The sequence below is a fragment of the Mobula birostris genome, chromosome 7 (assembly GCF_030028105.1).
Source record: "Mobula birostris isolate sMobBir1 chromosome 7, sMobBir1.hap1, whole genome shotgun sequence".
NCBI classification, from domain to species: domain Eukaryota; kingdom Metazoa; phylum Chordata; class Chondrichthyes; order Myliobatiformes; family Myliobatidae; genus Mobula; species Mobula birostris.
In genome coordinates this window covers 20,505,867-20,518,591 of record NC_092376.1, presented here as the reverse complement: position 1 = coordinate 20,518,591, position 12,725 = coordinate 20,505,867, and the positions used below count along the sequence as shown (strand labels likewise).

Sequence of the window (12,725 nt, the reverse complement as noted above, 5' to 3'; positions counted from 1 at the left end):
AAATGTTGTGGATTTGTTTCTTCATATGAACCCATTGAGTAAAGGTTTAATATCCACTATTCGAGATGGGTAATGATTTTGAGGCGAGCCCCCTTTGACAAAACCTGCCTGGGAGCATGATTTAAATCTTTCTCTGTCTGACTTTTGGGATTCAATTCTCAAGTTAGTTAATTCAATGTCTTTATGTGCTCACCACTGTCTTTTACAGTTTAAGGTTGTACATAGAGCTCATATGTGTAAAACTAAATTGTCGCTGTTCTATCCTGATATTAGTCCCTGTTGCGACATGTGTAAAGGGGCAAGTCTTCCCTTATTCATATGTACTGGGCTTGTCCTAGCTTGGAGAAATTTTGGAGCAATGTCTTTCTAACTTTATCCCATATACTTAATTGTTATTTGGAACCTAACCCTCTGACTGCTCTTTTCAGCACCTTGGGAGAAGTTGATACAAGCTTAAAGAACCTTGATTTAACCTGTCACCTGAAATAAAAAGTCAGAGGTTTTTTCCCCGGGACTGAAATGGTTGCCACAAGAGGACACAGGTTTAAGGTGCTGGGGAGTAGGTACAGAGGAGATGTCAGGGGTAAGTTTTTTTACTCAGAGAGTGGTGAGTGCGTGTTATGGGCTGCCGGCAACGGTGGTGGAGGCGGATACGATAGGGTCTTTTAAGAGACTTTGGATAGGTACATGGAGCTTAGAAAAATAGAGGGCTATAGGGAAGTCTAGTAATTTCTAAGGTAGGGACATGTTCGGCACAACTTTGTGGGCCGAGGAGCCTGTATTGTACTGTAGGTTTTCTATGTTTCTAAAAAGGCATCTCAGACGTATACACTCCGTTAGCCTCCAAGATCAAGCTCTGGATTCCCAGTGAACTATAGTTCACTGAACCAATTGCACTAATACAGTCCCCACCCGAGGACATCCGCTTGAAAGGTCTCCCCTTCGATACTGGGGATTCTTCTGTACTGTATGTCATCAACTGCAGAGATGAAAACGGTATATATATCTCGCAATTCCCACTCACTCGGCTTTGCTCCAAAATGCTGCAAGACCAGACATTATTCACGCATTAACTCAGGGCCGCTTATCCAGTCTAATTTTCCAACATAATACCATCACCTTCCCCCTTTCAGATAGAATAGCATTCATGTCAATACAACTAGTATAAAACGTTCAAAATAGAAATTGCTGGAAACACTGAGCAGATGATCTGATTTTTTCCAGCACTTTCTGTTTTGCAATTCGGATCGTAAGGAGCAGGGGGTTTTTTTTTTGGGGGGGGGGAGGGGGTTGGTCTCATTCAATCAACCAAAAGTAACGTTGTATTTCACAAGTGATGACAATATACGGGAATCACACCACCAAGTTCGGGTGTTTTAAATCCGCCATGGATTGCGTTGCACCTTTCAGCATGCAAACATTAACAGACGCAATTAATTGTGACAAAGCACAAAATCAAGTGAGGCTGCAACCCTACAGGGCATCAATTTCTTTTCAAGGAAACGCTGCACGAATAAACAAAGATTTTGGGCAGCTTTGGGCGATTATGATGCAGCAGAGGCGGGCAACCTAACAAGGAACGTGGACCCGGCGAGGGGCACGCGCGGATGATTGACGGTCACCGGCTGACCAATCAGAGCGACGGCCGGGACCGAATCGGCCAATAGGAGCCAGGGAAACCATGCAGCACAGAACCTCAACCAAGGTTAGGTTTCAGACTGTCAGTTTCAGTCAATTTCGCGCACAAAAATAGATTAAAATGGCAACAATGACGTTAAAAGCAGCGACCAAATAGATACATCGGAAATTAATACGTGATTACTTGCGATGCCATACGATAGTTGCAATATTTATATGACCACAATGGGGCCATGTTACAAATACACAGGCTGTTACAATGATTAATTATTTGGTGTCCTTACCATATATCATCGCCAAGCCCGTCTCATGGAGGAAACGAAAGCGGCGGTGCTTGAACAGCCATATAGTGAGGATGGTGAGCGTAAGCAGCAAGATGAACAGCAGCAGATTAGCGCTGTCCTGCCGGTGGCTTTCCTCCGCCTCTTTCTCGGTGGCGATCTCCTCCATGGCGCTGTCCGCCCCGCATTGCCAAACCAGGGCGCCCAGCAGCCAGAGGACGACGAGCAGCGGCTTCTCCCTGCCGAGGAGCTGACTCCCGAAGTCGCGCCGGCTGTACCTTGTGAGCTCCATTGCCTCCCGAGCCGGTCGCTCTGTGTGTGAGTGTAACCTCCGGGATTCAGACGCTGTCAAAACTGCGTAGGAGCGGAAAGAAGGGGCGGGGAAAGCAACCAGAAGAAACCATTTAGCACAAACCCCGCCTCGCACTTAAACAGGAAATGCTTATCCTGATTTATATTTATTTACCTAACGTGTACTATCTTTATCGCATTGTTTACTGCATTTTGCAATCTACTGCGACTGGGCGGATTTTAAACTTTTGCACAGTCTTGCAAAGGTCCCAAATGGTATTTGCCTCTTGCTGATGTAATTATTAATTCGAGGGCAAATCGCTACCCACTGTGCTATCAACAGTCCTGGAACCCTTTGTTCTTCGGTCCTCCTGTGCAACTTAAACGCTCGTTTTCTAACTTTTTCCAGCTCCCCATTGATGCTATCCAGCCCGCTGGTTAATGGCAAATATTTCTTTTTGTCCCAGAGTTTAGTAGTTGTGAATCGGAGTTTGCTGCTCGTTTTAAACACATTTTTAGATACTAGAACCTGAAATTAAAAATAGGAAATAAGAGGTTTCGGGAGCAACTGTGGAGGTTTAAACGGAATTATTTTTTCAAGTTCAAAGCCATTCATCAAAACTCATTTGAAAAAAATGTTTTAACAGAGAACAGTGCAGCTCAGGAACAGGCCCGTGGGCCCATGGTGCTGTGCTCGATTAATTAAACTAGTAATTAAATGCCGAGCCGAATTACTGCCTTCTGCCTACACAATGACTATTTTAACGTAGTTTATGGTTCAAAGTTCAAAAGTATTATCAAAGTACATATATATAACCCTCAGATTCATTTTCTTGCAGACTACTCAATAAATCTATAGAATTAACAGGATCAATGAAAATCCACACCAATTCAGGAGTTCAACCAGTGTACAAAAGACAACAAACTGTGCAAATACAAAAAGGAAAGAAATAACAATGATTGATAAATAAGGAATAAATATTGAGAACCTGATATGAGGAGTCCATTGGTTGTGGGAACATTTCAATGATGGGGCAAGTGAGGATGAGTGAAGTTATCCCCTTTGGTTCAAGAGCCTGATGGGCGACTATCACTGAACCGGGTGGTGTGAGTCCTGAGGCTTCTGTACCTTCATCCTGATGACATTAGTGAGAAAAGAGCATGTCCTGGGTAGGGGGTCCCTGATGATGGGTGCTGCTTTCCTGCGACGACGTTTCGTGTAGTTGTGATCGATGGAGGGCTTTACCCGTGATGGACTGGGCCGTATCCTCTACTGTTTGTAGGATTTTCCATTCAAGGGCATTGGTGTCAACATACCAGGCTGTGATGCAGCCAGTCAATATACTCTCCACCACACATCTATAGAAGTTCATCAAGGTTTTAGATGTCATTCTTAAACTTTGCAACCTCCTAAGGAAGTAGAGATATGTACTTTGGTAATAGTTATATTTTGAACTTTGAACTTTTGTATCTGCCTTTTGCTACCACTCTTGTCAGCACATTGCAGGCACCCACCATTCTCTGTGTAAAAAAAAAATTGCCCTGCACATCTCCTTTGAATATACTCCTTCTCACCTCAAATGTATTCTCCTCTGGTATTAGACATTTCTATCCAAGGAAAAAGATACTAGCTGTCCACTCTGTCTATGTCTCTCATAATCTCATAAACATCTTACAGGTCTCCCTTCAGCCTCTGCCACTCCAGAAAAAAAAACAACCTGAGTTTGTCCAACCTATCCTCATAGCATGTCCTCTAATCCAGGCAGCATCATGGATAATCTCTTCTGCACCCTCTCCACAGCCTCCCTGTAAACGGTGACAAGAATTGAAAGTAAATTGATGGGAACCAGAGTGCCAGAATAATTAGTGGAGAGATTGTGGAGACAGATGTTGGTAAGACCTCAGACAAGGTCAAAAGGTTGAGCATAGTGCGACTGGTGGCCTGAGCTGCGTATATTTCAATGCAAGAAGTATCGCAGGAAAGCCGGATGAGCTCAGGCTGTGGATCAACACATGGAACTATGACTTTGTAGCTATCAGTGAGACTTGGTTGCAGGAGGAGCAGTGCTGGCAGCACAATATTCTGGGGTTCCATTGACATAGTTGTGAAAGAGCCATAGAGATTAAAGGGGGAGGGTTGGCATTACTAGTCAGGGAAAATGTCATGACAGTGCTCCATCAGGACAGACTGGAAAACTCGTCAAGTGCAGCATTATGGGTGGAACTGAGAAATAAGAAAGGTATGACCAAGTTAATGGGGCTATATTACAGACCACCCAATAGTCCTTGGGAATTTGAGGAACACATTTGTAGAGAGATCGCTAACAGGTGCAAGAAACATAATGTTGTTATAGGAGGTGATTTTAACTTTCCACATATTGACTGGGAATCCCATACTGTAAAAGGACTAGATGGGTGAGAGTTTGTCAAATGTGTTCAGGAAAACTTCCTTCATCAGTACGCAAAGAAGAGAGTGCGATACTGGATCTACCATCAGGGAATGAGACAGGGCAGGCGACAGAACTTTGTGTAGGGGAACACTTTGCATCTAGTGACCACAATGCCATTAGTTTCAAAGTAAATATGGAAAAAGTTAGGTCTGGTCCATGGGTTGAGTCTCTAAATTGGAGAAAGACCAATTTTGATGGCATCAGAAATAATCCGGCAAATGTGGATTGGGACAGTCTGTTTTCTGGCAAAAGTGTATTTGGTAAGTGGGAGGCTTTAAAAAATTGAAATTTTGAGAGTACAAATCTTGCACGTTTCTGTCAGAATAAAGGTAAAGATAATAATTGTAGGGAACCTTGGTTTTTAAGAGATATTGAGGCCCTTGTTAAAAGAAAAAAGGAGGTGCATAGCAGGTATAGGCAGATAGGAACAAATGAGGTGCTAATGGAATATAAGAAATGCAAGAGACACTTAGGAAAGAAATCGGGAAGGCTAAAAGAAGGTGTGAGGTTGCTCTAGCAGACAAGGTGAAGGAGAATCCAAAGGGATTCTACAGATATGTTGAGCAAAAGGATTGCAAGGGACTAAATTGGTCTTCTGTTAGATCAGAATGGTAATCCACATGCAGAGCCAAAACAGATGGGGGAGATCTCAAGTAATTTTTTTGCATCGGTATTTACTCACAGAGACTCTGTGTCTCTGTATTTAGACATAGAGACACAGAGTCTATAGAAGTGTGGGAAAGTGGCATCAACTACGTGGACCCTGTACACATTATAGAGGAGGAGGTGTTTGCTATCCTGAGGCAAATTGGGGTGAATAAATCCCTGGAGCCTGACAAAGTGTTCTCTTGGACCCTACAGGAGGCAAGTTCAGAAATTGCCCGGGCCCTAGCAAAAATCATTCTTAGTGACAGGAGAGGTAGTAGAGGCTTGGAGAATAGCTAATGTTGTTCCACTGTTTAAGAAAGGCTCTAAAAATAAATCAGAAAATTATAGGCCAGTGAACCTGACCTCAGTTGTTGGAAAGTTATTGGAAAGTATTATAAGGAACTGGATATATAAGTATTTGGATAGATATGGATTGACTAGGGATAGTCAGCATGGTTTCATGCGTGGTAGTGATGTCTAACCAGTCTTAAAGAGTTATTCGAGGAAGTTACCAGGTAAGTGGATGAAGGCAAGGCCATGGATGTTGCCTACATGGACTTCAGCAAGGCATTTGACAAGGTCTGGCATGGGGAGCTGTCAAGAGGGTTCAGTCACTTGGCATTCATGGTGACATGGTAAAGTGGATTAGACATTGGTTTTGTTGGAGAAGTCAGAGAGTGGTAGTAGATGACTGCCTCTCTGACTGGAGGCTTGTGCCTGACGGGGTGTGCTGCAGAGATCAGTACTGGGTCTGTTATTGTGTGTTATCTGCATCAATGATCTGGATGATAATGTGGTTAACTGGATCAACAAATTTGTGGATGACACCAAGACTAGGGGGTGTAGTGGACAGCGAGGAAGGCTATCATGGCTTGCAGAGAGGTCTGCATCAGTTGGAAAAATGGGCTGAAAAAAATGGCAGATTGAATTTAATGCAGACAAATGCTGGGTTTTGTACTTTGTTAGACCAACCAGGGTAGGTTTTACACAGTGAAAGATAGGTCACTGAGGAGTGTGGAAGAACAAAGGGATCTGGGAATAGAGATCCATAGTTCATTGAAAGTGGAGTCACGGGCACTGTAGATAGAGTCATAAAGAAAGCTTTTGCCACATTGTCCTTCATAAATCAAAATATTGAATATAGGAAATGGAATGTTATGTTGAAGTTGTATAAGATATTGGAAAGGTCTAATCTGAAGCATTTTGTGTAGTCTTAGTCACCTACCAATAGGAAAGTTGTAAATAAGGTTGCAAGACAACACAGAAAATTTATACAAATGTTGCCAGGTCTGGAAGACCTGAGTCTTAAGGAAAGATTGAATAGGTTAGGACTTAATTCCTTAGAACATAGAAGATTGAGAGAAGATTTGATAGAAGTATACAAAATTATGAGGGGTATAGATAGGATAAATGCAAGCAAGCTTTTACTACTGTGGTTGGCTGGGTTACAATCTGAGGTCAAGGGGTTAAGGGTGAAAGGTGAGAAGTTTAAGGGGAACATGAGGGGAAATTTCTTCACTCAGAGGGTTGTGAGAGTGCAGAACGATTTGCAGCACGAGTGGTCCATGCAAGCTTGATTTGAAAATTTAAGAGAAGTTTGGATAAATACATGAATGGTAGGTGTATAGAAGGCTATGGTCCCAGTGCAGCCCAATGGGAGTTGGCAGTTCAAGTCGTTCAGCATGGACTAGATGGGCCAAAGGGCCTGGTTCTGTGCTGTACTTTTCTATGACTCTATAACACTGGAATGTCCCAGATTTTAAGTGTAGCAGACGTGGAAAATATTGCCCCAGCACTATTGATTTTATTTTATGACTTGTAATTGCTCTGAGAGAGTCTGGCCTTGCTCTCTTCCAGCCGCTGCCATTGGGGAAGAGATACATGAGCCTCAGGTCCCACACCATCAGTTTCAGGTACAGTTATTACCAGTGTGAACAATTTCACTCACCACTACGTTGATCACTGAACATACCCTACAGACTCACTTTCAAGGACCCTACAACACATGTTCTTCATATCATTTATTTACTTGTTAATTTATTATTTGTTTATTTTATTTGCACAGTTTGTCTTCTTTTGCATTTGGTTGCTTGTCAGTCTTTGTGTGCAGTTTTTCATTGATCCTATTGTATTTCTTTGTACTGCTCTGAATGCCTGTAAGAAAATGAATCTCAGGGTAGTATATGATGACAAGTGCATACTTCGATAAGTAATTAACTTTGAACTTTGTATTTGCCTTTTATTCCCTGTTCCAAGGCACTTCGGAGTCATTGGACTTGTAATTTTTTTCAGCCAAATGGAGCAAACAGTTTGAACCCAGCAAGGTGTCCGTAATAAATGCACACTTCTTAACTGAGTGATTTTCTCATTTTTAGACTTCGATGTACTCTACAGGTAATTATTGATAACAAAAAAGAGGCAAAAAAGTCAGTGACTATAGGATTTCCACCTACCACACCTATAAGGAGTTTTTCCATTCTCCCCATCACTGTACGGGTTTCCTCCGATGCTCCTGAACAAGGACTCCCAACTCTCTTTGCACCTCTGATTTATAAATTTTCTCTATGTTCAGAAAATGGTCAATGCGATTATTTCTTCAACCATGGGAAATGAATCTCAGGATTGTGTATGGTGACATTTTTGTACTTTGATAATAAATGAACTTTGAACTTCAAAAAAAGTACATGACCTTACACTTCCCTATGTTGTATTCCATCTGCTACTTTTTTGCACATTCTTCCAACCTGTCCAGGTCTGTCCGCAGATTCTCTGCTTTCTCAACACCACCTACCCCTTTATCTTGTATTGTGTTGAGGAAGCAGGCAGGTAGAGTATGCGAAGGATATAGAATCTGATAACTGTGTAAAGACACCACAAAAACATGGCTGTTTTCTGAGACTTCACTCAAATAGTAAGTCTGTCCTGCTCCTCGGCATGAATGGAAAATGGCCCAGTCCACCATGGATAAAGCACTCCCCAACATCGAGCACATCTACACGGAGCGTTATCCCAGGAAATCACCACCCATCATCATCAGGACCCCCACCACCCAGGTCATGTTCGCTTCTCGCTGCTACAATCAAGAAGGTGGCACAGGAACCTCAGGACTCATACCACCAGATTCAGGAATAGTTATTACCCCTCAACCATCAGACTCTTGAACTAAAGGGGGTAGCTTCACCCAACTTCCATTGCCCCATCACTGAAATGTTCCCACAAGCTATGGACTCACTTTCAAGGACTCTTCATCTCATGTTCTCAATATTTATCGCTTATTTATTTATTACTATTCTTTCTTTCTTTTTGTGTTTACACAGTTTGATGTCTTTTGCACACTGGTTAAACGCCCAGGTGGTGCAGTCCTTCACTGATTATTATTCTATTTTGGATTTACTGAATACGCCCTGGAGAAAATGAATCTCAGGGTTGTATTTTGATTGTAAATTCATGTACTTTGACAATAATTTCATTTTGAACTTTGGTTGATGGTTGGAATTCACCTGGAATTCACCACTGGTAAATAATTTAACAAAGATTACTTTGGAACTAATCACTGTTAAGAGTTGCAAAGATGGAAATTTCCTAAAATACCCAGCTGAAGCTATTTTTGAAACTCACAGAAGAAAATTTCAGATAAACTGGGGAAAATTAATACTGAAATTACTCATGTCTTAAGCACTATTAATACATTGGGTCTCTTAAACTCTAATATTTTATTCATTTTACAGACTTAGGATGTTATCTTGCAATTATTAAAACTGTGATTGAACAAGTGTCAATCCTTGCACTCAATTGTCAACAAGATGGCACGTTAGCATCGTGATTAGCACAACTCTTTACAGTACAGGCGATCGGGTTCAATTCCCGCCACTTCCTGTAAGGAGTGTGTATGTGTTCTCCCCGTGGGTTTCCTCCAGGTGCTTGGGTTTCCTCACACCAGCCAAAGACATTAAGTCGGTAGGTTAATTGGTCATTGTAAATTGTCCCGTGATTAGGCTGGGGTTAAGTGAGTGGTTGCTGGGCAGTGTGACTTGAAGGGCCTATTCCACGCTGTATCTCGAACAATCTATAAATAAATAGACAAACCTCTGGAGTACTAAGGGAGGCCAATTTCATGTTATAATATGTAACATATTATGAAATGAATCCACACTAATGAATTAATCCACCCACTGTTTGCTTTATTATCATTATCAGCTTCTTTTGTTACAGAGAGTCACAGGAAAGTACAGCACAGAAATAGGCTCTTCAGCCCATCTCATCCATACCAAACCTTTTCAACTGCCTGCTCCCCTCGACCTGCACCGGGACCATCGCCCTCTGTACCCCTACCATCCGAGTGCCTTAAACATTGAAATCAAGCTCGCATGCACCACTTGTGCCGGCAGCTTGTTCCACACCCTCACCACCCTCTGAGTGAACAAGTTTCCCCTCATGTTCCCATTAAGCTTTTCACCTTTTGCCCTCAACCCATGACCTCTGGTTGTAGTCCCACCCAATGTCCGACGAAAAAGCCTGCTTGCATTTACCCTCTCTATACCCCTCATAACTTTGCATACTTTGATCAACTCTCCTCTCAATCTTTTACATCTCAAGGAATGAAGTCTGAACCTATTCAATCTTTCCTTATGACGCAGGTCGTCCAGACCTGCAAAATTCTTGTATATTTTCTTTGTACTTTGCAAGGTGCAGTGAAATGCATTGTTTGCATCAATGGCCAACACAGTCTAAGCATGTGCTGGGTTTAGACCCTAGGCAACACCATGCTTCTGGCACCAGCGCAGCATACCCACAACTTACTAACCTTTTGGAATGTGGGAGGAAACTGGAGCACCCAGAGGAAACTCACACAGTCACACGGAGAAAGTAGAAATTTCTTCCAGAAAGCAGCAGGTATAGCACCCTGATCGCTGGTGTGTACTACACTACCGTGCTGCCCTTTTGCTACTTGTCTTCATTTCATTCATCTCAAACGCCCTACTTCCTTACATAAGTAAAAGCTGAAAGGTGGAAGTTATTCTATAATTGTAATTTGATTATTTAAAAATTGACTTAAGTCTCAATGAGGGAACAAGTTGGGAAAATATGGGAGCAGGGAAACTAGTCAAAGGGAAGTAGGAATAAAGAGAATGGTAAGAAAATCTCTTCACGAGGAATTCTGCAGATGCTGGAAATTCAAGCAACACACATCAAAGTTGCTGGTGAACGCAGCAGGCCAGGCAGCATCTATAGGGAGAGGTACAGTTGACGTTTTGGGCCGAGACCCTTCGTGAGGACTAAATCTCTTGTCTCTTTTGGGGTAAATGAGAGTTCCAGAGACTCAATAGAATTTTTTGACTTACTGAAAGATGTATACACTAACTCAAAACTTAAGTATCAATAAATATCCTCTGCACGTTTAAAATAGATACAATTTTAATCTTAAGTTTATATAATAAAACTCTCATCTCAGTAAAATTTTTAAAAATACAAACCACTTCTTTCAATGTACAAGTTCTTAAACCTGCCAATGAAAGATTAGATTTCTTTTGCAATTACTGCACCAGCCAAATAGCAAGTAAAACAGTTAGTTCCTCTAAGAAAATGAGGCCCAGTGTAGGAATCACACAGATAGGCTTCCTAAATCTCTGTACTCTTCATGGTGTTGTATCCTGCTTTGTACCCCTACATGTAAAATTATCAATCTTATTTTTCACTTTCATCCTGATTTGCATTTTCTACAACATTCTATTCTTTCATTAGTTGAATGTAAAAATATAATTGTTTGCCACATAGACAAAACAGGACTTTTCATCAGTGAAATGTGTTCTTTAATAGTTATTTATTACTTCCACTCTCCATGAGCCAGCAGAAACTGAAAAGCACGACAGCTTCTGAGGAACTTAAACTCAAGTAATCAACTAAAAGGAATCTGGAATATTAAAAAAAACTCAGGTCAGTCCTGGTGAACACAAGTAATTATGAGATTCTCATAATAGGATGATTTGGCAGGTGAACGCGTGGCTGAGGAACTGGTGTAGGGGGCAGGGGTTCAGATTTCTGGACCATTGGAATCTCTTCAGGGGAAGGTATCACTTGTACAAAAGGGACAGGTTACACCTGAGTCCAAGGGGGACCAACATCCTTGCAGGCAGGTTTGCTAGAGTTGTTCGGGAGGGTTTAAACTAACTTGGCAGGGGAATGGGAACTGGAGTGAAAGTGCTGAGGATGAGGCAACTGGTTTGCAAACGGAGACAGAGTGTAGTGAGGCTCCAAGCAGAGAGAAGCTGATGATAGGACAAAATTGCAGTTAACAGGATGAGTTGCAACATAAAAGGCAGACAAAATCAAAAAGGGTGAATACAGGACTGAAGATGTTGTATTTGAATTCATGCAGTGTATGGAATAAGGTAAATTAACTTGCAGCACAGTTACAGATTGGCATGTATGATGTAGGCATCACTGAATCATGGCTGAAAGAAGATCAGATCTGGGAGCTTAATGTCCAAGGACGTTAAGGACAGACAGGTAGGCAGAGGGGGTGGCATAGCTCTGTTGGTAAAAAATGAAACCAAATCATTAGAAGAGCTGACATAGGGTCAGAGGTATTGTAAAGGCATGATGGCACAACCATGGCTAACAAGAGAAGTCAAAGCCAACATGAAAGACAAAGAGAGGGCATATAACAAAGCAAACATTAGTCAGAAATTAGAGGGTTGGGAAACTTTTAAAAAACCAACAGAATGCAAACAAAAAAATTAAGAAGGAAAAGATGGAATATGAAGGTAAGATAGGCAATAATATTAAAGAGGACACCAAAAGTTTCTTCAGAAATATAAAGCGTAAAAGAGAGGTGAGAGTGCATATCGGACCACTGGAAAATGATGTTGTAGAGGTGTTAATGGGGGACAAGGAAATGGCAGACAAACTGCATATATATTTTGCATCAGTCCTCACTGGCAGTACGCTGGAATTTCAGGGGGCAGAAGTGTGTTAAGTTGCCATTACTCGGGAGAAGGTTTTTAGAAATCTGAAATGTCTGAAGGTAGGTAAGTCAGCTGGATGAGGGTTCTGAAGGAGGTGGCTGCAGAGATTCTGGAGGCATTAGTAAAGATCACTAGATTCTGGCAAGGTCTCGGAGGAATGATAAATTACAATGTCTCTCCAGTCTTCAAGTGGCAGTTGGATACAATGTGTTGGCATGTGGCCAAGTGGTTAAGGCGTTTGTCTAGTGATTTGAAGGTCGCTAGTTCGAGCCTTGGCTGAAGCAGCGTGTGTGTCCTTGATCAAGGCACTTAATCACACATTGCTCTGCAACGACACCGGTGCCAAGCTATATGGGTCCTAATGCCCTTCCCTTGGACAACATTGGTGTCGTGGAGAGGGGAGATTTGCAGCATGGCAACTGCTGGTCTTCCATACAACCTTGCCCAGGCCT

At 42.0% G+C, this 12,725-nt stretch overlaps 1 protein-coding gene across 2 annotated transcripts in view; it reads right to left on the bottom strand.

Moving 5' to 3' along the window:
* slc9a7 (solute carrier family 9 member 7) overlaps positions 1-2,271 on the bottom strand; it is a 168,029-nt gene extending 165,758 nt beyond the window's left edge. For both annotated transcript variants that reach the window (XM_072262709.1, XM_072262710.1), the window contains exon 1: positions 1,923-2,271. In XM_072262709.1, coding sequence (XP_072118810.1) covers positions 1,923-2,211 — 289 coding nt within the window. In that variant the 5' untranslated portion in view covers positions 2,212-2,271. The remainder of the gene's footprint in view (positions 1-1,922) is intronic.
* Positions 2,272-12,725: the final 10,454 nt, after the last annotated feature.